The 20938-nt window shown below is 52.6% G+C and overlaps 1 protein-coding gene across 1 annotated transcript in view; it reads left to right on the top strand.

The window, feature by feature from the left end:
- Positions 1–5793: 5793 nt before the first annotated feature.
- The window catches only part of Slco4a1 (solute carrier organic anion transporter family member 4A1), an 18512-nt gene continuing 3367 nt past the window's right edge, over positions 5794–20938 (top strand). Inside the window, exons 1-6 of the mRNA XM_005362745.3 lie at positions 5794–5867; positions 13451–14332; positions 15301–15391; positions 16705–16826; positions 17230–17341; positions 20460–20614. Of these exons, the coding sequence (XP_005362802.1) occupies positions 13537–14332; positions 15301–15391; positions 16705–16826; positions 17230–17341; positions 20460–20614 (1276 nt within the window). The 5' untranslated portion in view covers positions 5794–5867; positions 13451–13536. The remainder of the gene's footprint in view (positions 5868–13450; positions 14333–15300; positions 15392–16704; positions 16827–17229; positions 17342–20459; positions 20615–20938) is intronic.

The following is a 20938-nucleotide window of genomic DNA, read 5'->3' as shown; positions in this document are numbered from 1 at the left end:
TGCCGGCAAGGAAGGCCTGACAGGACCTGTCAACAGCACACACGTTTGGAAGCTAAGGTAATCACTCACTAAATTTGAGGTCCCAGCCACGTGGGTTCTCGCCCACCACTACCCTAGATAGGCAGGGCAAGAGCTGGGCAGGCTCAGACAGTTCTGAATGCCTCTAGCTGGCAAGGACATTTGCCTTTTTGAAAGCTATGCAGTAGACCACACAAGTGGACCAGCAGTGAGATTCAGCAGGAGCAAGGCTTCTAGGGTTCAGGGGACAGAGCAGTTCTCCAGGGCAAGGAGTGCCCACGGCCACCAGTGTGGCATGACCTTCTCCCTTGCCCTGAAGCTTAGGGTACCCCACGTGGCCACTGTGAGTCCTGTCTGTCCGGATAGGAAAGTGAAGATTCCCCCAGTCTCCTCCAAACCTAATCTCTAGAATCAGCTCCCAACACTGAGCTTATTTTTCATGGGGGGAGGTGTTCGTGAGATAGAGTCTCACACTGTAACCTGTGCTAGCCTCGAACTCATGACAATACTCCTGCCTCATTCTTCCCAGTGCTAGAATAACAGACATGAGCCACTGCACCCACCCAGGTCAAATCCTTCGTGTTTGTGTGTCTGTGTATCAGACTAGGGTCTTTCCCAAGGCCTTACATCAGGGAAAGGCACATGTCTAGGTAGGTACCATATGCCTAGGAAGTTACTAATGCCTGGCTACATGGTGGGATAGGGCAAACCCTGTGTTTGCACGTGTTCTGCTGACCAAAGCATCCATTACCAGCCCAGTAGTCTGGGATGTGTTTCATGAAATACTGTCTGAGTAGGTCATCTGAACATCTACCTCCTGTGCGAGTCCCAACCGACATCACCAGCCTTTGGGAGGAAGGGTAGTTCCCAGGTGCCAGCTCTGTGCCCCTTGCAGCTGCCTTATGTAGTACAGAGTCTCTGAAACAAAAACGCAATTGAAGCTCATCTCTTGGTCATCTCGCTCCAGGAGACACAGAACAAGGACAGTGGAGGTCTGTTGCCAGGGTGGGCTGCTCCTGACTACCGGTCTCTGTCACCCAGAGCGTTTGTACAGCAGTGTTTGTACAGAACGGGTGAGACTCCTCGCCCTGCAAGGCAGTGTCTCAGTTCACCCTGATTCAACAGAGTAGCAGAGAAAGAAAATAGGAAGATGATGAACAGCTCACACAGACAGCGTGCTGCGGCCTGGCACGAGGCCAAGCCCCATGAGAAGACCCAGAAACTGAGGCATTGGGATGCTGGTGGAGGATCTGCAGCTGGGGTTGGCAAGGCAGCGCTTTCGGCTCACACCGCTCCAGTGGAGCTCCGGGATGGAATTAGAGTTTTGAGGGCAAAGCACAGGACTTTTGCCACCAGAGACCTTCATGGTCACCCACAGTGACCCCTCACACAGCAGTATTAATTCCTGAAGTAGTGCCACTGAGCTAGGTTTCGCCTTTGACTCTGGTTTCCTCCAACCTTCAGCAAGACCTCCTTTCTCATTTGAATGTTCGAGTGGAGTCCTGTAGTTGGATGTGGTGTCGCATATGTATAATCCCGACGTGTGGGAGGCCAGAGGATCATGAACTCAAGTTTACCCTCAGTTTTAAAGCAAGTTTGGGGGTGCTTGTCTCAAAAAGCAAAACAAACCGAACAGAAAGCCGGAAAATGACCAAACAAACAAACAGAAACAGTCAAGTCCTAACCCTAGTCATTGTTTTTATTTTGTTTTTTTAAGACAAGGTTTCACGCTGTGTGACCCAGGCTACCTTTGAACTCATGACAAATCTCCTGCCTCAGCCTCCCAAGTGCTGGGATTGCAAGTGTACCACCCCAAATAATTTAGAAGTCCTAAGTAAACATTTAAGCATAACTATCCCTCCCCCAGAGACTCGGGGCATGGCCACAGCCCACAACTCTGATACCAGTGGGGTACCATTTCATCATTTCCTAGACATGGGGTAACTGTCACTAGGATGGTGTGGTCTTTTTGTAAACCAGAAAAGGAAAAACTGGGGCACATAACTGCTTCAGCTAATACAAAGCAGACACCCTGATGAATACCAGTGGGGGGAGTCACACCCTTCCCCCAGAAACAGATGATTTTTGTAGGCTAGCTTGAGACTGGGGCACTAAGACCCAGGGCCTTTGAGGTTGGCCACCACCCTGTCCATGCCCTGCAGGAATGTCCTTTAGTGACCTGGCCCTTCCCTGCTCTTTTGCTTCTCCTTCTAATCTGGAGATTAATCCTCCTGGCACTGGCAACTTCACACGACAGCAATGCCCACAGGGTGAGAATAAGCATAATGTGAGTTCACATTCTAGCATTTTGGGATTGCTCCCAACACGACGACAGGGGATAGTGTTTGCCCACAAAAGCATAAACATGTGTTTAGAGTCTCCCTGAGACCCCTGGGCACACAGCAATGCCTGGCTTCAGGACCATGGATGTCCAACAGGACTTGGGTTACTTGGATCATTTTGCTTTTAGTTATTTCCTCTCCAAAAACCCTGCTGGGATAGAGCTTGCTGAGTGCAGAATGTTCCACGGCTCACAATGTGCCAGTCCTTGTTCCGAGATGCTGTGGTACCCTGGGGTTGACCTCGTGGGGGCTCTGTCCTGGACCTCCCAACTCCTCCCTGGCAAGATGAAGGAGAAAGCAGCCCTTTGAAAGAAGGCCACCACTGGACCCCCAGTGCCAGGTCCCTTTTGAGAAAGGTTAGAAAGGCACAGACGGTTCCAGAGATGCAGGCTGTACCACAAGCAAAGGCCAGCTGCAGTCTCAGACAGTCAAGGCCCAAGACCCCCAAAGCTGCCTAGGCCAAACACAGCTGACTGAGAGATGAAAGGAGTGGATGTCCTCAGCCCTAGGTACCGATTAAGATACCTAGCAAAAATGTCCATTATCGTCATTTAGCTGATGCCACGCTACATTCAAGACCCCATACAAAGACAAGAATGGTGAAATTTCAACTCATTTCTGGAATTCCCCACATCTCCCCCACCTTAACTCATGAGTAATTTTCCCCTTCATTATGTTTTGCCCCTGAGACTCTAGGCTTCTGACTGATGCACCTTTCGCAAGAAGCCTGAATTTTCTCTGTAACAAACTTTCTCTCAATTCCTTGGTTTAGTTTGGTGTCTGAATTCTTTTTCTGCTGGAGACAGGAACCTGGGCACCTGGATAGAGATCTCAATCTGACCAACCTCTAAGACTTCCTAGTCCTTAATCACAGGAAATACCAAGTGCTCCGAGAAGCCAGGCACAGCTTAAGGTCTTCAGACACATAAGTACCTTGAGGGCCCCTGAGGGCCTCCGTACCTGGCTTGGCCTCTGAGGGCAGGACATGGCCTGTGTCTTCCATTAAAACCTGAATGTTTACCCTGGAATCATCTTTAGATGGTGTCTAAAGAAGGCTAAGAATGTCTGTTTGAGCCAAAGGTTGGCTTAAAGTTCAGACCCCTTAGCAAGCAGTTCTATTTGGCCTTGTTACATTTTATCTATTTTTGCATGACCTCTCTATAGAAACCAACACTGATTACCTTCCTTAAAACAAACTTACCCTTTTCATAAAACACACCAGATGATGAAAGGAAACATATTATACCAATATTGGTTTCAGAGATGAACCCCAAATTAAGTCTTGGAAGCACAGTGTCCAAGCCTGCTCCTGACATTTGGAGCGCCTTCCTGAGTTCCCCTGTTCATATGTCCTGAAGTGGGGAAGGAACTCACAACCTCTCGAAAGACCCTTCCGCCGGTTTTCTCTGGCTTCAGACCTGGCGGAGGTGTCTTCAGAGAGGGAGCTCTATTTGCTCCGGCAAGGAGAGGTGTGCCAGTGCCACAGTATCTATTCTTCCTAGGGATCTTCTCTGACCAGAAGTGTCAGATATGGAGGCCAATTCCTAGGGCAACTGAACTGAAACTCAGTTTTCTTGAATGGAGGTTCATAAGCTGTCAAGTAGACCCTGGAGCCTGAAGACATCACCAGAGGCTCCCAGGACGTAATGTGAGCAGGTACATGTTGTGGCGTTGCATTTGTATTTTAATAAATAAAGCTTGCCTGAGGATCAGAAAAGTAAAACAGTCACACTGGCCAGCCTTACAGACCAGGCAGCAATAACACACACCTTTAGTCCCAGTAGCCACACTAGTTTGCCACAGAAACCAGGCAGTAGTGGAGCATGCCTTTAACCCCCAGAACTAGAGAGGATTATAAAACAGGAGGAGACAGCTCTCAGACACAGTCTCATCCTGAGATTCCTGGAGGCAGGATCTCCATTTTTGGACTGAGGTAGAGGTAAGAGCCAGTGGCTGGTTGCTTTGCTTTTCGGTTCATCAGGCTGAACCCCAATTTCTATCTCTGAGTTTTTATTAATTCGTGCTTCAGGTACCCATCACACACCCACTGCAGCAAGGAAGACACTTTCATTACTGAGTATGACATGAAAACCTAAGCCTAGCAGCAAGTTCCTTCTCTACATACAAAGGAAGAGGTCTGTCTTAGCCCCTGAGGCTTCATGGGAGCTGGGGTTATGGGGCTGTCACTGGTTTACCCTTGTGCCTGGTCCTCCCAGAATTGGCTTTTGAAAACTTTTTTGTTTTTTATTTTTTAAACTGCTGTGTAGCCCAAGCTGGCCACAAGCTGGGGTTTTTTTTTTGTTTGTTTGTTTGTTTTGCCTTCATTTCCCCAGTTCAGATTGGGGGCAGGGGAAGGTTTTGTTTTATTTTTATTTTTTTATTTCTTGCTTTGTTTTTAATTCAGACAGACTCTCATTAAGTAGCCCAGGTTGGCCTCCCAATAGAGAACCTCCTGCATCAGCCTCCCTAGGGATAGGATTATCTGTGTGTACCACCATGCCTGGCACCTACGTCTTTTCAATTAATTGTACTAGGGGTGTACCGCCCTGTCCCTCATGTCCCTCCAAAAGGTTTGTGGAGAGTTTCTGCCATCAGCTGTTGATTCAACCGTGATAATCAGAGACTGTCAGCTGTTCCTTGGCCAAACTCAGCAGGACTCATTTTACCCTCTGTTTTCCACTTTCTTCAGTGAAGTGTTATAATCACTTTGTTGTTGTTTTCTTTGTTTTTGTTTTTTCAAGACAGGGTTTCTCTGTATGGGCTTGCAGATATGAACTTAATTTTACTGATGCAGAAACTGGCCCATAAGGGTTCAGAAAAATATTCAAGATCGGCAACAGAGAACACGTCAGTCTGAAGGTGGCTGGTATAGTCCCTCTCCATCTCACATCAACGGTATCTTCAAAACCAAGAGTAGTTCTGGGAAGAGGCCGGAACCCACCTACGGGCTTTCTAAGTGAGGGTGCAGCTTAATCCAGCGCCTAGCTGCCCTGAACCCTCGGGAGGAGCATTCATTGGTTGGCCTAGTTGGGTTTTTTTTGGGGGGGGCGGGGAGCCTTTGCGAGGCTGCTGCTGTACCCATGCCTGAGCGAGCTGATGGCCACGCACGCCCTCCACGGCCTCGGCTCTACGCTAGAGCGCGAACCCCAAAGCCGGTGGAACCTACAACGCAGCAAGGCCTGAGCCCTATCTTCCTAGCCTGACACCGCCAGTGATGCTTGCTGGCAGCAAGAAATCTCCGCAGGTAAAACTCCGAGCGGTTGGAGCCCTCTGTCTGGTCCCTGACCCGCCCCAGGTCCCGCCCCTTGGTTCGGCTCCGCCCTGGCGCACTCCGGCCACTGTCACCTCGGGCTCTGCCCCGCCTGAACCGCGCTGCCATTGGCGGCAGTGGCGAAGCCACCCCCGCGGGGGGGGGGAGGGGAAGCTTGGGCGATGAATGAAGCGTGAGTGGGCTGCGCGCGAAGGCCAGAGCTCAGGGCGCAGAGCGGCAGCCGGGTTCGCGGGAAGGTGAGTGCTATGGGACATGGACTGCGTTGGGGACTCGGACCAGGATGCGGACAGGGGAGGGAGTACCTGGGGTTTAGCAGAATTATTTATAAATCGTAGCTGTGGTAATGGGAACAGCAGAGGCTGTTTGCTGAGCCTCGCATTTACCGGCTGGAGGCTTTGGACGAGAGCAGTCCCGGTCACCGAGGAGCTGGCTAAGGACCAGGATGTTGTAGTGCCTAGAATGATATGGAGGATGCTGGAGATTTGTACTCTTGGTCAGCCACTCTCTTCTCAAGAAGAGAGGAAAGCGGGCCAGAGAAAGCTACTGGAACCCTGCTATATCAAGAACCGAAGGAGAACAGGTACCTTGTGCTGCAAAGAGCACAGACCATGTGTAAGACCGAGGGACTCTCTTGGTTGGGCCACCTTGATTTGCCTGCCCACTAGGAAAGGCCACCAGGTACTGCCTGGAAAATTCTTCCTGGATGATCTAATTGTGGTTCATTGGGTGTGGCCTCTGAAGCAGACGTGGACAAGTCCCAACCAGAACCTTCCCCGGTACTGCAGAGGGGCCAGGCAGGCAAGAGGAAGGCTTGTGACTGGGCAAAGAGAGGGGCAGGACAGACTTGTGAACGGGCCCAGGACCTGATGCCCATTACAGTCTCTGGGTATGAGGAACTCGCTGATGCCTGCCTGCCTTCCAGACACTCACGTATTCTCAATCCACTGATAACTGAAGTTTAGGACCGCGTGTTGTAACTGTGAGTCTTACAGAAGTCACCCGGCTTAACGTATTTCTCACGTGGGTACTGCTACACCATGTGAATTTATACCTAAACTGGAACGGGTTGAGCTCCTAAACTTTCCCCGGTGGGTCCATTTCAGGATGAAGCATTTGAGACACAGAAGGGCCAATGCTAAGTCTGGCTTTTCGACAGAAAGGAGGGGACACCCCTGCTTCCTCTGGAGATACGGTCAATAGCTTCTGAAGTACAGAGACCAAGTAGTTCCTTCCTGATCCCCATGACGGCTGGAAGAGAGAGTGTGGGTTAGTTCTCAGAAGCTCAACACCAAACTTGTTCTGGGATTCCGGTGGAAGTCTGGCCTTGGTGAGGTCTTGATGAACATGAGGGACAGGGCGGTACACCCCTAGTTCTCAGTCACTGTGAGTAATTGGACAGGCCCTCAGGGATTGTGTCCCCATGTGACAGGCAGCCAGAGTTCTGCATGACCAGTGAAGCCTGGAAGCCTTGCTGGGGTAGGGGAAATGGGCCACCATGCTGGACCTGGGTTGCATCATCTTGTGGGTCCCTGCAGAGGCAGCAGCTAGACCAGGGAGGTCTGGGCTCTTCCTCCCCTCTGCTTCCCTTGATCAGCCTCCAAACCTGCTGCTCTCAGATGGGGGCCCTCTGATTTTCCCCAACACCCTGTGGACAGGTATCTTGACCTCATTTTTGTTAGCATTACAAAGAATTAGAATCAACTGAGTTTCATGGCTCACACCTTTAATCCCAGCAATCAGGTGGCAGAGGCAGTCAAAGCTCTGTGAGTTCAAGGCCAGCCTGGTCTACATAGTGAATTCTAGGATAGCCAGAGCTACATAGTGAAACCCTGTCTTGAAAATACAAAAACAAACAAAAAAGAATTAGAATCCTGGACCACATTTGTAGATGAGAGTGGTGATTCTTTATAAAGCTATTCACAGCTGGGCGATGGTGGCACATAGCACTCAGGAGGCAGAGGCAGGTGGATCTCTGCGAGTTCCGAGGCCAGCCTGGTCTACAAAGTGAGTTCCAGGAGAACCTGTTACACAGAAAACCCTGTCTCAACACCCCCCCCCCGAAGTACTCACATGTGGATCAGAAACTGGGGGCAGTGGGTAGGGTGAGGTTTACTTACTGCCATCGTCAGGGCTCCCCTTAGCACCATATACCCCAAACCATGGAAGGTGAGGGACCTCCGACATGCCTCTTCTTCCACACCCAGGTGCTATTCAAGCTCTCCTTCCTTGCACCCATCTTTGCCTTTGCCTTGTAACTAACTTTTAGCCTGCAACCTTTGGGGCATGCTTTGGGCATTGCCCCTTCAGACCCAAAGCACAGAGAACACGTAGGATTATTTGAGGATGGTGCTTTCCACCCCACCCATACATCCTTGGGACCCTTGAGTTTTGTACTTGGGGGTCCTTTTGGCCAGGATACCCTGCGAGTGAATTTGCACCCTAAGAGGCCACCCGGAGGCAGTGGCTGGCTCAGCCAGGAAGGTCCCTTATCTAGCTAGAGCTGTCCCCTTCTGAATCTAAGACAAACCTGAAAATCACGAAGGTTATCACCAGAGCCCCTCGCTGTCGTCCCCCCGCCCACCAGAATGTAGAAGAGCTGCGGGAACCATGAGAGCAACCTCAGGGTCCCCAGTTGCAGTAAAGTGCTGGTTCTGACCATCACACCCATAGACAGCCACGCGGCAGAGGCAAAGCAAGCTACTTCTGTCCCCAAGGGTCAGGTGAGCTGAGGGATAACAAATGAGACATGTGGACCTTCTTGGAGTCCGGGAGTAACTGTGCCTCAGAAGTTGGGCACTGTAGATCTGTTTTCCATGAGCCTAAGTGGCAGCTTGGCCCATTTGTGCAGAGGGCTGTATCCTTTCCCTCACACACATTGCAGGAGGAAACTGCGAACCAGAGAGGCTTCTGACTTGCCAAAGTGGGGAGTACTTGCCTGCCTTGGCCTCTGCTTCTCAAATACACCTTGATTAGCAAGGCTTCCATTCCTCTCTGTAGCATGGCACCTGGCAGGGTCCTCTGCATGCTCCAGGAATCCCGGATATAGACAGGGTGGGAAAACCTACCTAGGTTGAGACCGCAGACCTTCTGTGTGGGACGGGTCATTCTGGACCCGTGCTGGCGTCTTGTACTCAGGCTCCCTGTTAATTAGTCCGAGGCAGCTTCTGTGAAAAGCAGCTGTTTCCTGATCTTTTACCTGCATGTGGCTACCAGGTGTGCAAATTAGGTGCTTTGGTAGCTGGCTCATATCCTGTCCCCATTGCCTGAGCCTCATTCTGAAGTGAAAACACACCACACTGTGTATAAAAGGAGATACCCAGGAGAAATTAGGGGGCAGAGAAGAGTCCCAAGGTCACAGAGGGGTGGCAGCTGACCAGGCTGTGGTGTCAGCAGGAGTGCCCAGGTGAAAGGTTTGGTGGCCCCAGAGCAGTTCAGTGCCATAAATAGATACCTGCCTTTGTCATCTTCTCTTTCTGACTGGAGCTTCATGAGGGGTGTTGGGGTTGAGGGCCGAGGAGAAAGAAGAACAGAGAAGAAGGTGGAAGGGAAGAGAAATGAATCGGGTCTGCTGGCTGCCAAGGTCTAAGGAGGGTCTAGGATTTGGGTCTCAAAAGTGTCTCCAAAGCAAGGAGAGAGTAATGCTTGACACCCCAGCTTTGGGGCTTTAGGGTGTCCTAGGGACGGCCTGCAGAAACCCAGGTGCAGGGACCCGGGGCAGAGAACCATTCTGAAATCCTGTCTTCCAAATTGCAGTATGAGCTGAGGCCCAGGGGACAGTGTAGAAAATGGATGGACAGAGGAAATAAGCAAGCAGGAGGAACATAGCATGCAGCCATGCAAACCAGGCCTTTTCTCACAGATGGGGCTGCCTCTGACCACTGAGAGGAGGAGGCCACGACTGGATTCTTCCAGAACTAAAGACATCACCAGTGAGATGCTGCACTTGCAGCCCTGAAGACAGCGTGGGGGGCTTGCAAGGGAATCTTGGTCATCTGTGGCCTCCTAAGATTGTTCACACGTATTACCTACACCTGTGCACATGCCTGCCCTCCCACAGTGCTCAGGTGTGGAGTTGTCAGCTGACAGCAGGAGCCCCAGGGCTTCATCATCCTGGGCTAATCAGTTTGGCCTAATCCCACAGGGCTGGGCTGCAGGGCAGTCTGGGTGGAGCCAGCCTGGCAGCCTGAGACACAGCACAGGCAAAGTCTGCTTGCTGGAGAGTGGGCTGTGTGAAAGAGCCTGCTCCTCCCCACCTGAGCAGTGGTGGCTCAGTAAAACCTTCTCCGACTAAGAAAGTTCCTCCAAGCCTTAGATCTTTTTCTTTCCCCATACACAGCAGCTAGAAGTGGAAGCAGGTGCAGGGGTGTGGCTGGCACGCAGGCAGGCTCCCCTCCAGCAGTGCCCCCCACCAACAGCTATTTAGTGGTGGTGGTGGGGGTAGTCACATGCTTGGAGTCCCAGTGTGAGAAAGGTCTCTGTCATAGGATAGCTGTCAGGAGTACAGGGTGCTTCTGAAGTAGTGCTGGACCTGCCTCCCATATAATTGGAGTCGGTGGGGATGTGTCCAGGATAACCAGGCTCCCCACATTTGTCATGAACAAAAGGGTGTTGGATGTTCTGTGAAAGCCTCTTCCCTTACTTACAGCAATGGGTGAGCAAGTCCTAGCTCTGTGTGTTTCGTCCCATAGGAGCCTGGATCCTGCTGATCTGCAGCTACACACGGTTGCAAGGAGCTCCTAAGGACTGTTCATGTGTGGTTGCTGTGGGATCCTTGTAATGGGGACGGTATCCTGGGGGTGGATCCCTGAACCCTGGTGCCTAGCAGAGATCCCACCCATAGCAGAGCAGTATCAGTACCAAAGGAACGGATTGACCTTGCATGAGGCAGCGTTCTCCAGAGAAGGACAGGCAACGGGAAATATAAGGGGATTTACTATTAGGGACTGGCTCATGAGATTACGAAGCTAAACATGTACCAAGATTGTGAAGACAGAAATCTGGGGTGCCAGGTTTCCTTGAACTCCACCCTTACACACACAGCCAGGCCCTCCAGAGGGTGGTGCCTATGGGCTCCATGGTGACTCCTCCAGAAACCCCTCACTGACATGCTCACCGTGGCATGTGACAAATCCAGGGACACCTGCAGTCTAGCCAGACTGGCACTGAGGCTGCTCCAGCCATAGCAGAATCTAGCAGGTCCTAGGAAGAAACTTGAAAGCTAGCGGCTGGGACAGCTCAGCAGCACGGTCCTCCTGACATCAGAATGGCAGCTGTGGGTGTGGGCAATGGAGGCCCAAGGGTTGATATGCGTGCAATGACACCTTTCCCTTTTATTGGTGGTGATGGTTGGGTGTATGTTTGTGCTGTTGTTCATGTGTGTGCAGGTCCACATGGTGTACGTGTATGTGAAGATCTTGCCTTTTGAGGCAGGGTCTCTCGTTGATTTGGCAGGTAGACTAAACTGACTGGCTAGTGAGCCCCAGGAATATGCCTGTCTCCATCTCCTTGCTGGGATTGCAAGCATTGCCCTGTGAAATTCAGCTTTAAAAAACAAGCAAGTCAGGTATGGCATACACCTTTAATCCCAGCACTTGGGAGGCAGAGGCAGGCGGATCTCTGTAAGTTTGAAGCCAACCTGGTTTACAGAGCTACTTCCACAACAGCTAGAGCCACACAGAGAAACCCTGTCTCAAAAAACCAAAACCAAACAAACAAAAAAATCATGTGTTCCGGAGCTTGGAACTCAGGTGCTCAGGCCTGCGAGACAAACACTTTACCAACTAAGTTTGGCCCTGTTTTAAACATTAGTTTTTATTCACATGGCTGTGTGAGTATATACCTTCTGTGTGCAAGTGCCCATAGAGGCCAGAAAAGGGCATCGAACCTCCTGGAGCTGAGGTTATAGGTGGTCGTACAATACCTATGGGTGCTGGGAACAGAACCCGGGTCCTCTAGGAAAGCAACGCTCTTCCCTGCTGAGCCATCTTTACCACCTCGCAGCCCTGCCCTTTTGTTGAGTGAGAGTCTCTAGCTGAGGTTGGCCTTGAACTTGTGATCCTTCTGTCTCCATCCCCCCCCCTCCATATGCTGGTATGACCGGTATAAGCCACACGTCTAATCCACTCTGCCACCCTACAGTGGAAAGGCAGCAAACAGAGCGTCACTTGTTAATGTTTAAAGAAGGATTTCAACCTGCTCATTTCAGTGTAGAATGTAGATAAGTCTGGTTTTAGATTGTGCTTCAAATATTTGCCAGTGTTCTCAGCGCGGGTTAAACCGTGGTGACGCTGGTGCTTCGGGACACCGACGTCTAGAATGCTACGGTGGCGATGGCTTTCATTTTCAAGGAAGAAATCCCTCTGCTTCCTACTGCCTGCTGCGATCTGAGTTCCATTACATCCTATGTATACCCATCTGTCTGTCACCTGTGTAGTCCCCGGTGGCAGTGGAGGGACCAAGTAGGCACGAGGCCAGCCTGGATTAAAGGCTAAAACACACAACTCTGGTGACCTTGAGTTCCCTAACCCGCTCCCCTTTGTCCCTCCTCTGTCCTGTTCCACTGCCGTTTGAGAAAATGATGACTCAGGCGGTAAAGAGTGCGGTGCCCAAACATGAGGGCCTGAGTCAGAACCCCACGATATATGTAAAAAGACAGGCATGGCAACACACACCTGTAATCTCTAATCTCAGAGCAAGGGAAACAGGGACAAAAAGATCTCTAGGACTTGCTGGGCAACTAGCTTAACCAGATCAGTGAGCTCCGGGTTTCACAAGAGTTCCTGTCATAAAAGATATGGTGGTGAGATAGCTTATCCCGTGGAGACACTTGCCACTGTGTCTGATGACCTGAATTCAATCTCTAGGATGTACTTACTGGAAGGAAGAACTGACTTCAGCAAGCCGTCCTGTGACTGCCACAAGCAATCTGTGTGCACCCCCCATAAATAAATAATTGCTATGTAAAAAATAGAAATTAACGGAGGAAGACACCCCGTGTTGGCCTCTGGCCTCTACATGAATGTGCACATATGTGCATAGACACACACGTATGTACAAGCTACTCTGCTGTCTCTGTGGGGCCCGGCTACACTGGCTGCCTAAGTGCCCAAGGAAGGTTTGACTCCCACGGCATGAACCGTCTCTGCCTCAGGTGCTCTCTCTTTCTCTGGCAGGGACACCAGCTTGTGGAGAAAGTGTTGGCACAATGAGTAGTGCCTCCAGGCCTGATCGCTGGCACCGACTACATTGGGAATGTTTATGGTAGAATCTCTACTGCTCACAGCCGCAGATTAGAACTCCTGGCTCCTTGGCAGTGCCAGCTTGTTAAAGTCAGCCTGGGCCCAGTGGTGGGTCACAGTGTCCTCCAGAAGACGGCTGTGTTGTACTCTATGGACTCTGGAACCGTGTGGTTCAGGTCTGAATTACTGATGGCTGACTCTCAGGCGGAAGACAGCTCAGGCAGGCAAAGCCGCTGAGTGCGGGTCAGGGCTCTCAGGGTGACTGCAGGCCTCCTCCGTGTCTCAGCTCTGCTCACTGCTTGGTGGCCCCATCTAATAGCTCTGTCTTCAGCATTTCCAGGCATGGCCACACCTTCAAAGTCGGCTGGAATCCAGTCCCTGGGACCAGGGCAGGTGTAGCTCACTAGCGGCAGGCCTGTGGTCAGGAGCAAGACGTATGAGTGAAGGGCTGGCCAGAGGCCACTCTGGGTCAGAGGAGGCTGACCCCAGGGGTGGACTGTGTGGACACTGAATGTTCATGTAGGAATTTCGACAGATGAGCGAGCAGGTAAAGGTTTTCTAACAAGAAATTCTCTCCACAGAATAGACCCAGCGGCGAGACATCCTCTCTGCCACCTCTTCTGCTTCTACCTGCTGTGCTGCCAAAGCCCTCCGCACCAGGCTGGAGATGCCCCAGCACGGGATGGGGGACAAGCATTTCCTTTCCCTCCCGAAGCACCTCTTGGCCAGTGCGTCCTCTGCCACAGACAGCAGCTGTGACACTCCACCCAGCAGCAGGGCGTCCCCGGCCTCCTTGCGCTCTGCCCACAGCCCCCTGGACTCCTCCAGCCAACTCCTGTTCAAGCCCCAGGCTGAGAAGCGGAATAGCCAGATAGCCCGTGAGGTGAAGTACAAGTCCGCAGGACCAAAGAACACGCTGTGCGGTTGGCGAGCCTTCACCCCCCAGTGCTTGCAGGTCTTCAACACCCCCAAGGGCTTCCTCTTCTTCCTGTGTGCAGCCTCCTTCCTTCAGGGCATGATCGTGAACGGCTTTATCAACACCGTCATCACCTCCATCGAGCAGCGTTTTGACTTGCACAGCTACCAGAGCGGGCTCATCGCCAGCTCCTACGACATCGCCGCCTGCCTCTGCCTCACCTTCGTCAGCTACTTTGGGGGCCAGGGGCACAAGCCACGCTGGCTGGGCTGGGGCGTGCTGGTCCTGGGCATCGGCTCCCTGGTATTTGCACTGCCCCATTTCACCGCTGGCCACTACGAGGTGAAGATGGATGAGAAGGTGGGGACCGGGGCGTGTCTGGGCAACGGGAGTCATGTGGAGTGTATGGACTCGGGCCTGTCCAGCTACCGGCTGGTCTTCATGCTGGGCCAGCTACTGCATGGTGTGGGCGCCACCCCTCTCTACACACTGGGTGTCACCTACCTGGATGAGAATGTCAAGTCAAACTATTCGCCCATCTATATTGGTGAGTGGGGCTCTCCAAGGAATCAGGACGGGTAGGCAGAAGGGACCAGATTGTGACATTGGTGGAATGAAGTGGATACCTTCTCGGAGCCTGGCTAGGTGATCTTATGCCCCTCCCTTGGTCATATGACCCAGGGGCCCCTAACTTGAAGTGGCACAGCCAGCAGGATTTTATGAGACAGGGGAACAGATGCTGACTTCTCTAAGAAGCCCTGCAGGGACTTCAAGCCAGAAATCTCGGCACTGGCCCACACTAGGCAGGATCTGTTCAGGGACCCCCACGTCCTCAGGCAGAGCTAGGGCAGGGCATGCTGGCACTGAGCCTCTGTGTGGTTTGGAAGGAGTCCTGTGCAAAGGTAAGTGGGCAGGAATCAAGCCCGGCTCCCTGTGTGTTCTGTGTATACTCTGAGCCCGGCTCCCTAGGTGGTAAATCAGTGGTGAGAATTCAGGAATCCTGAGACTTTGAGGCAAAGCCACAACGCAGCTCATAGTTTCTATATCGTGGCCTGTGACCTTCAAGGCAATTGGTGTGATGTAGCTAATCTCGCTGTCTACCCAAGTGGCCTCGGGTTTCATACCCTCCCAGCTGAGGCTCCTGTTAGGGGCAGATGCAACAGGGAGCTCAGCATTTATGGCAGGCTCCGCTCTTTCCTGCAAACAGCCCTTGCTTCTGGCTGTGCCTACTTACGCCCGCCTTTCCGGTTCCTCCTTAATGGACACTGCCCTCCCTCACCATGCAAAGCAGAGTCTGCTTTCGTATGAGTGCAAATGACATCCAAAGTGCACTTCTGGGGACGTTTTAAGAGCCGATGACTGAATGTCATTCCCAGCCGCAGGCTGCACAGATGCACTCTGACCTAAAGGGGTTCACGGTGGAGCTGTAGACACGGGAGCATGGTGGGGGGCATCTCTTAGGAGGGGCCCACCGCGTGTGGTGTGTGATGGCTGCACACTCCCTTTGCCTTCTAGCCATCTTTTACACGGCGGCCATCCTTGGACCTGCTGCAGGTTACCTGATTGGAGGAGCCATGCTAAACATTTACACGGACCTGAGCCAACGGTGAGTAACGGGGTATATCCGCCTGCCTTCCTCAGCACCCAGGATGCTGTGGGCCCCAAAGGATGTCTGATATACAATAGGAGGCTAGAGCAGGGAAAAGCTGGGCTAATCTTGGCTACAGGGGTTGGGGGTATGCAGGGGTTTTGAGGACATAACCCTGAGAGGTGGGAAACATAGAGAGGGGTGGGTTCAAGTTCACATGATTCTGAAGCCCTGACCTGACTGTGTGTCTTTAGGCTCTTAAAGTGACAGGCACTGCGTCTATTATCTTCAGTATCTAATTTTTGCAAACATAAATGGGAGAGTAAGGAGTGAGAGGGGTGGAGGGAGGCAGAGCGGGGAGGCTACTGTTCCGCAAGGCTGTGCAGTTGGCCTGGCCCTGTGTCCTGTCACGGAAGGGCAGCTCTTGTTGAGTTTTCCTGGTGGCTGTGCTGGGTCTTGGGCACCACTCCACCTTGGGACTTTCTCTGCAGATGGCGCCACGAGGTTTCTAGTGCTCTGCCCCCTCACAATGCCGCCTCTAGCCTTGGGTTGATTCTGTGGGGTCAAGGGTGCGTGTTCTGTGCAGAGCCTGAGGTAGGTCAAGGCTCGTGTCCCCGGATCTGGATGTCTTGTGCCCCATGGGCTCTGGGTTCTGAGTCGCTCTGCACATGGGGGTGGGAGCATGAGCCAGGCGTCGGGGCAGCTTCCTGTTATACCAGCACATAGGGGTTTACACTGCTGCCCTGGCCTTGCTGCCTAGTCCTTCATCCATCCTTCCTCTGCCCCTGAGCCTGCTATCCCTCCACCCCTGCTTCCCCTGCACCCTTCCCTTCCCAGGTATGAAATCCCACTGGCCAGTTGCTCCCTTCCCATCACTTTTTCTCTTTAATTTGAGAGCCCCCCTCTCTCCTGCTATGCAGATGGCAGTTGGATGCCTAATGGTTCCTGTGTGGGTAGCTCAGTGAACTCCAGCTGAGCCCTCTGTCCCCTGAGCTCTGTGGCCCTGAGGATGACAGCTGGCTGGGGAGGGACACCAGCTGTTACTTGAAGCTCCTGTCCCCAATGGACCTGGCCCCCAGGGTCTCAGTTTGAGGCCCAGATGCAGCTTCCCTGGGTTCAGGAGTCAGGATCTGAGGAGCTGCTCTCTTAGTGAGTGGCCATTATCAGAGGGCTTCTCCAGTCTGAGGGAGAGGTGAACACAGGACTGTAGCTCCATGGGCCTCTGTTGCCCTCTGCACAGAGATCCTATGGGGAGTGAGCACCCCATGCATGTGCTGGAAAGGGCATGGGTGACTGGTCAGTAATCCAAGGACCATGGCTTCTCCCAACAGGACGGAGCTGACCACTGACAGCCCACTGTGGGTTGGCGCCTGGTGGATTGGCTTCGTGGGAGCCGGGATCATTGCCTTCCTCATCGCCATCCCCATCCTTGGCTATCCCCGGCAGCTGCCAGGTGAGCTCTCTGCCCTGGTACACGGGTCCCAACCAGGAGGCAGGATATGTATTCTGTCCTGTCCTGTCCCCTTCTCCCTGTCATTTCCACTAAGGGGGAGTGGAATCTTTGAACGCGGTCTCCCCTCTATGTGGAGAGCAAGGTTGGCAAAGCCAGCCTATCCCTCCTGTGTCTCCACCAGAAATGACCCCCTCGCTTCCCTTCTACTGGGCCCACAGGGCCCTCTACTCTCATATCTGCAATCCTGTCCCGTGACAACCTCGCCTTCAGGCCTTAGGTTGCAATGCTGTATACGTGTCCCCTCAGGTCCTGAGGGGGTGGAGGAGCCAGTGTAGGGGCAGCCTCCGTGGAATACGCAATGTCCTCTAGAAGCTGTAGCTCTCTACCAACTCTGTCCCTGCAGGCTCCCAGCGCTACGTCGTTATGAGAACAACTGAAACCCAGCAGCTGAAAGACCACGGCCACAGAGCAGTGAGCAACCCGGCTTTCGGCAAGACTGTCAGAGACCTGCCCCTGTAAGGAGTGTGCGTGTGTGTTTGTGTGTGTGTGCGCATGTGTATGTGTGTGTGAGGCCTCTGAGGCCCTCCCCAAAAAGCCCCTCAGGCAGAGTTGGCCACTCTTGCCTTTTCACTGGGTATCACATATGCATTCACTACCAGAAGCTTCAAGGAGCTGCAGTTCTGAACCAGACATAGGACAGAGAACCACAGATGCAGAGGCCTCTCCCAACTCCTGCCTCTCTCACTGACCAGTCCCTCCCTCCCCTGGGGTGGTCTTTTCCAGGCTTTCTCTCTTCACTCTATCCCCCTTTCCTGTTTGTCTGTCTGTCTGTCTGACCCGGCTCTGCTCTCTGTATGTATCAAGCAAGGTACAGTCTCTGAACTACTGGGGTCTTAGAGAATGATGTGATTCATATGTCCTGATCTATCACTTGGGAGCTGAGGGCTATTGTGGGCGGGGCTGAGTTTCACAGCCTGTTATAATACGGGGAGGGCAAGGGTACCCCCCCCCCAGAGATCCCAGAGGAACAAGGTGAGGCTGGAGAAGGTGGTGGTGCAAGGCCTCACAGGCTTTGATCTTATTACTGCTCACCTAGGAGAGCCAGGGGCTGCCTACTTAAGAGGCCTGAGTGTTGTTAAAGGCTGCTTGTTCATTTCCCAGCCACTCAGACTCAAATAATCACACAGAAACTATATTAATTGCAATGCTATTTGGCCAATAGCTTAAGCATTTCTGGCTAACTCTTATATCTTAATTAACCCATTTCTACTAATCTGTGTATCACCACGTGGCTGTGGTACCAGGTAAAGTTCCCTCCTGTGTCAGGCATGTCTCGGGCAGGCCTACATAGCTTCTCTCTGACTCTGCCTACTCTCTTTATATATCTCTTTCAGCCTGGCTTTACTCTGTTAAGCTACTGGCCAAAGGCAGTTTCTTTATTACCAATGGTAATAAAACATATTCACAGCATACATCACCTCCCACATCTGCTGAGCCCCAGGCATGACTGGACTGGCTGAAGGCCTGCTAACCATGGTCTTAAAATTGGCCTCTCCTCACCCCAATAGCAGAGCTGTCTGGGGAAGCATAACATGGCATGAGCTTTGCCCAACTCTCCCCATGGATCTCTTACCAAGTACTATACAGTAAGAGGTTCAGGCCCAGGGTTAGTGTCTGAAGTCAGGTGCCGGAACTAACAAGTACAGGAATGTGTGCCTCCTTCACAGTCATGAAAGGCATGACCAGTTCTCAGGGCAAACTCCAGAATCTCAGCCAACCAGCCAGCGGTGGGATTAGACACCTTGTGTAACATGTTCTGCATGACAGAGCCACCCTTATCCTCAGCCAACAGCCTGAAGCTAAGCAGGTCCAGGCAATACCTTTGGAACGGACCAGCCTGTGCATGGCTCTCCAACACCAGATGTACCCCAGGTGGGAAGGGGCGTGAGGAGTCAGCACCCTGAGCCTATAAGTCCCTGATGGGGCCAGGGTTCCTCCACACCTGCTTTCCTTTGTCAGGACACAGAATTGAGCAAATGCCTGGAAAGCCCTTTCAACCTTCAAGTTAAAAAGTAAAATTTAAAAGAGTTGGGTGCGCTCTACTTTAGAAGGCATCCTCTGAGCATCTCCCTGGGGCCAGTCTGATCTCCCAATGCTCTGGTCAGTATCTAGGAAGCAGTGGGTATGTACTCCCTCAGGGAGCCTGCTGACCAGGGCTGAGCAGATCCTGGCTTCTCTTCAGATCCTCCTCATGCGGAGCTTGAGTATGAAGCTGTGTGCGGCTCCCTGGCTGATGTCCAGGACTGTTATCTCTTAGGTCTAGATCTGTCAGAGAGAGTGGCTCTCATGGGGGCAGCGATGTGTTCTGGCCGCTCACACAGGAGGCAGGGAGCAGGTACCAGCTCGCCAAGCCTTGGTAAATAAAAGGAGCAGGATAGACATAGCAAGCAAGCAGTGGTGTTCATCCTCTCCCTAAGAGCCAGGCTTCTAGAAGCAGCTTTACTGCAGAAGACGGTGTAGTTACTGCACCATGAGCTGACTTCAGGGAATACCCTGCTCCTGTGTGACCTGTGCCTGAGATAGGTGACCGTGGGGCCCTGTAATCGCTTGCATGATGACCACCTGGGTCCCCAGGCTCCATTCCCAGGGGCTCTGTAGTGTTTCACACCAACCAGTCTTCTGTTCACAGTCAGCACATAGCCCTCACCCAGGGGAGCTGACTCCCAGCCAGTAGGTAGGCAGGGCCTTTAGAATCACTGCTCGGATGAATGGTCTCTCTTGGCCAGGGTCTGCGCTGCCACACCCTGGCTGTTCTGCCGTGTAGTCCTGGGAAGGCAAGTCAGGCACCTTCGCAGCTGTGTGGCTGCAGGTGTGGCTGATGCCTTTCACATCCCAGAAAGGACAGCGGCGGGAGGGAACCCAGGGACTGCAGTGCTGGGCCCTTAGAGTCTCAGGACCCCAGGCCAAAGTCACCGTGGGATTAGCAGGCTGCATCTGACCGCCAATCCTACTGTCAATCCTAGTGTCCTATAACCACTGCCCCCAAAGTACAGGCCAAGAGAAGGGGAGCTAGCCAAACCCACTAGGGACTCACTCCTTGAAGGTCCCTGTTTCCAAATACATATGCCTGCCTCTTCTCCCCGGAGTTTGTGGTTGGGAGCTTGAACCTCTCTTGGCAACTCCTTTGCCTTCTAGATCCCTATACCTTGGTGACCTCTTAGCCCTTGGTGGCTCCCACCCCTTGTCCAGCCTTGGTGGTCACCCTCCCCCCAGAGCCTCTGCTACTTTGTCACAATAGCTACCAGGGGTGATTACTGTCTTCATTCACTTGGGATCTGTCTCCTTGTCCCTACACAGAAACTGGAGCTCAGCCACAGCTGTGACTGGTCTCTGGAACTGGTTTTAGTATTGAGGACAGGCTTACAGTGGGGCCATTGATTCACTACCTGCCAAGCCCGGCCTTTCACCCGCTCCAGGTGTGTCCCTGGGATAGCTACGGGCACCACTTCATTGCCTTCTCAAAACCAGGGCCCTTTGTATCGATAGCTTCAGGAACGGCAGGTTCCTGGCACACAAACTCTGGCCCATCCTGACCCTCTGTCTTTTTCTGCCCTCTGTTCCCCTTTCACCCAGCTCCATCTGGCTCCTCCTAAGAAATCCCACTTTCATCCTGCTCTGCCTGGCAGGGGCCACCGAAGCCACGCTCATCGCTGGCATGTCCACGTTCGGCCCCAAGTTCTTCGAAGCCCAGTTCAGCTTGAGTGCGTCCGAGGCCGCCACGTTGTTTGGTAAGGAGACTGAGCATTGACATATACTGTGGAGAGGGCTAAGACTCCTGCACATGTTAGTCATAGTCTTCAAATTCCAAGTGGACAACGCTCCCAGGGGGAGGGCGGGGCCGACTCCTACACACGTTCCCACCATTCATTGCAGAAATGGTCTGAGCCCGGATGTCCCCATGAGCCATGCAGCTGGTGCCCCGGAGTCTTGGGGTCTAAGTTTGAATCCCTGTACCTACCTGACAGGATTCTGTGGCAGGCTGACCTTGCATGGACTGCAAGAGTGGACACTATCTAGAACCCTTACTCAACCAGCACCCACGTCCTCCCTGT

This window comes from Microtus ochrogaster, linkage group LG8, assembly GCF_000317375.1.
Source record: "Microtus ochrogaster isolate Prairie Vole_2 linkage group LG8, MicOch1.0, whole genome shotgun sequence".
Lineage (NCBI taxonomy): Eukaryota > Metazoa > Chordata > Mammalia > Rodentia > Cricetidae > Microtus > Microtus ochrogaster.
This window is presented reverse-complemented; position numbering and strand designations above follow the sequence as displayed.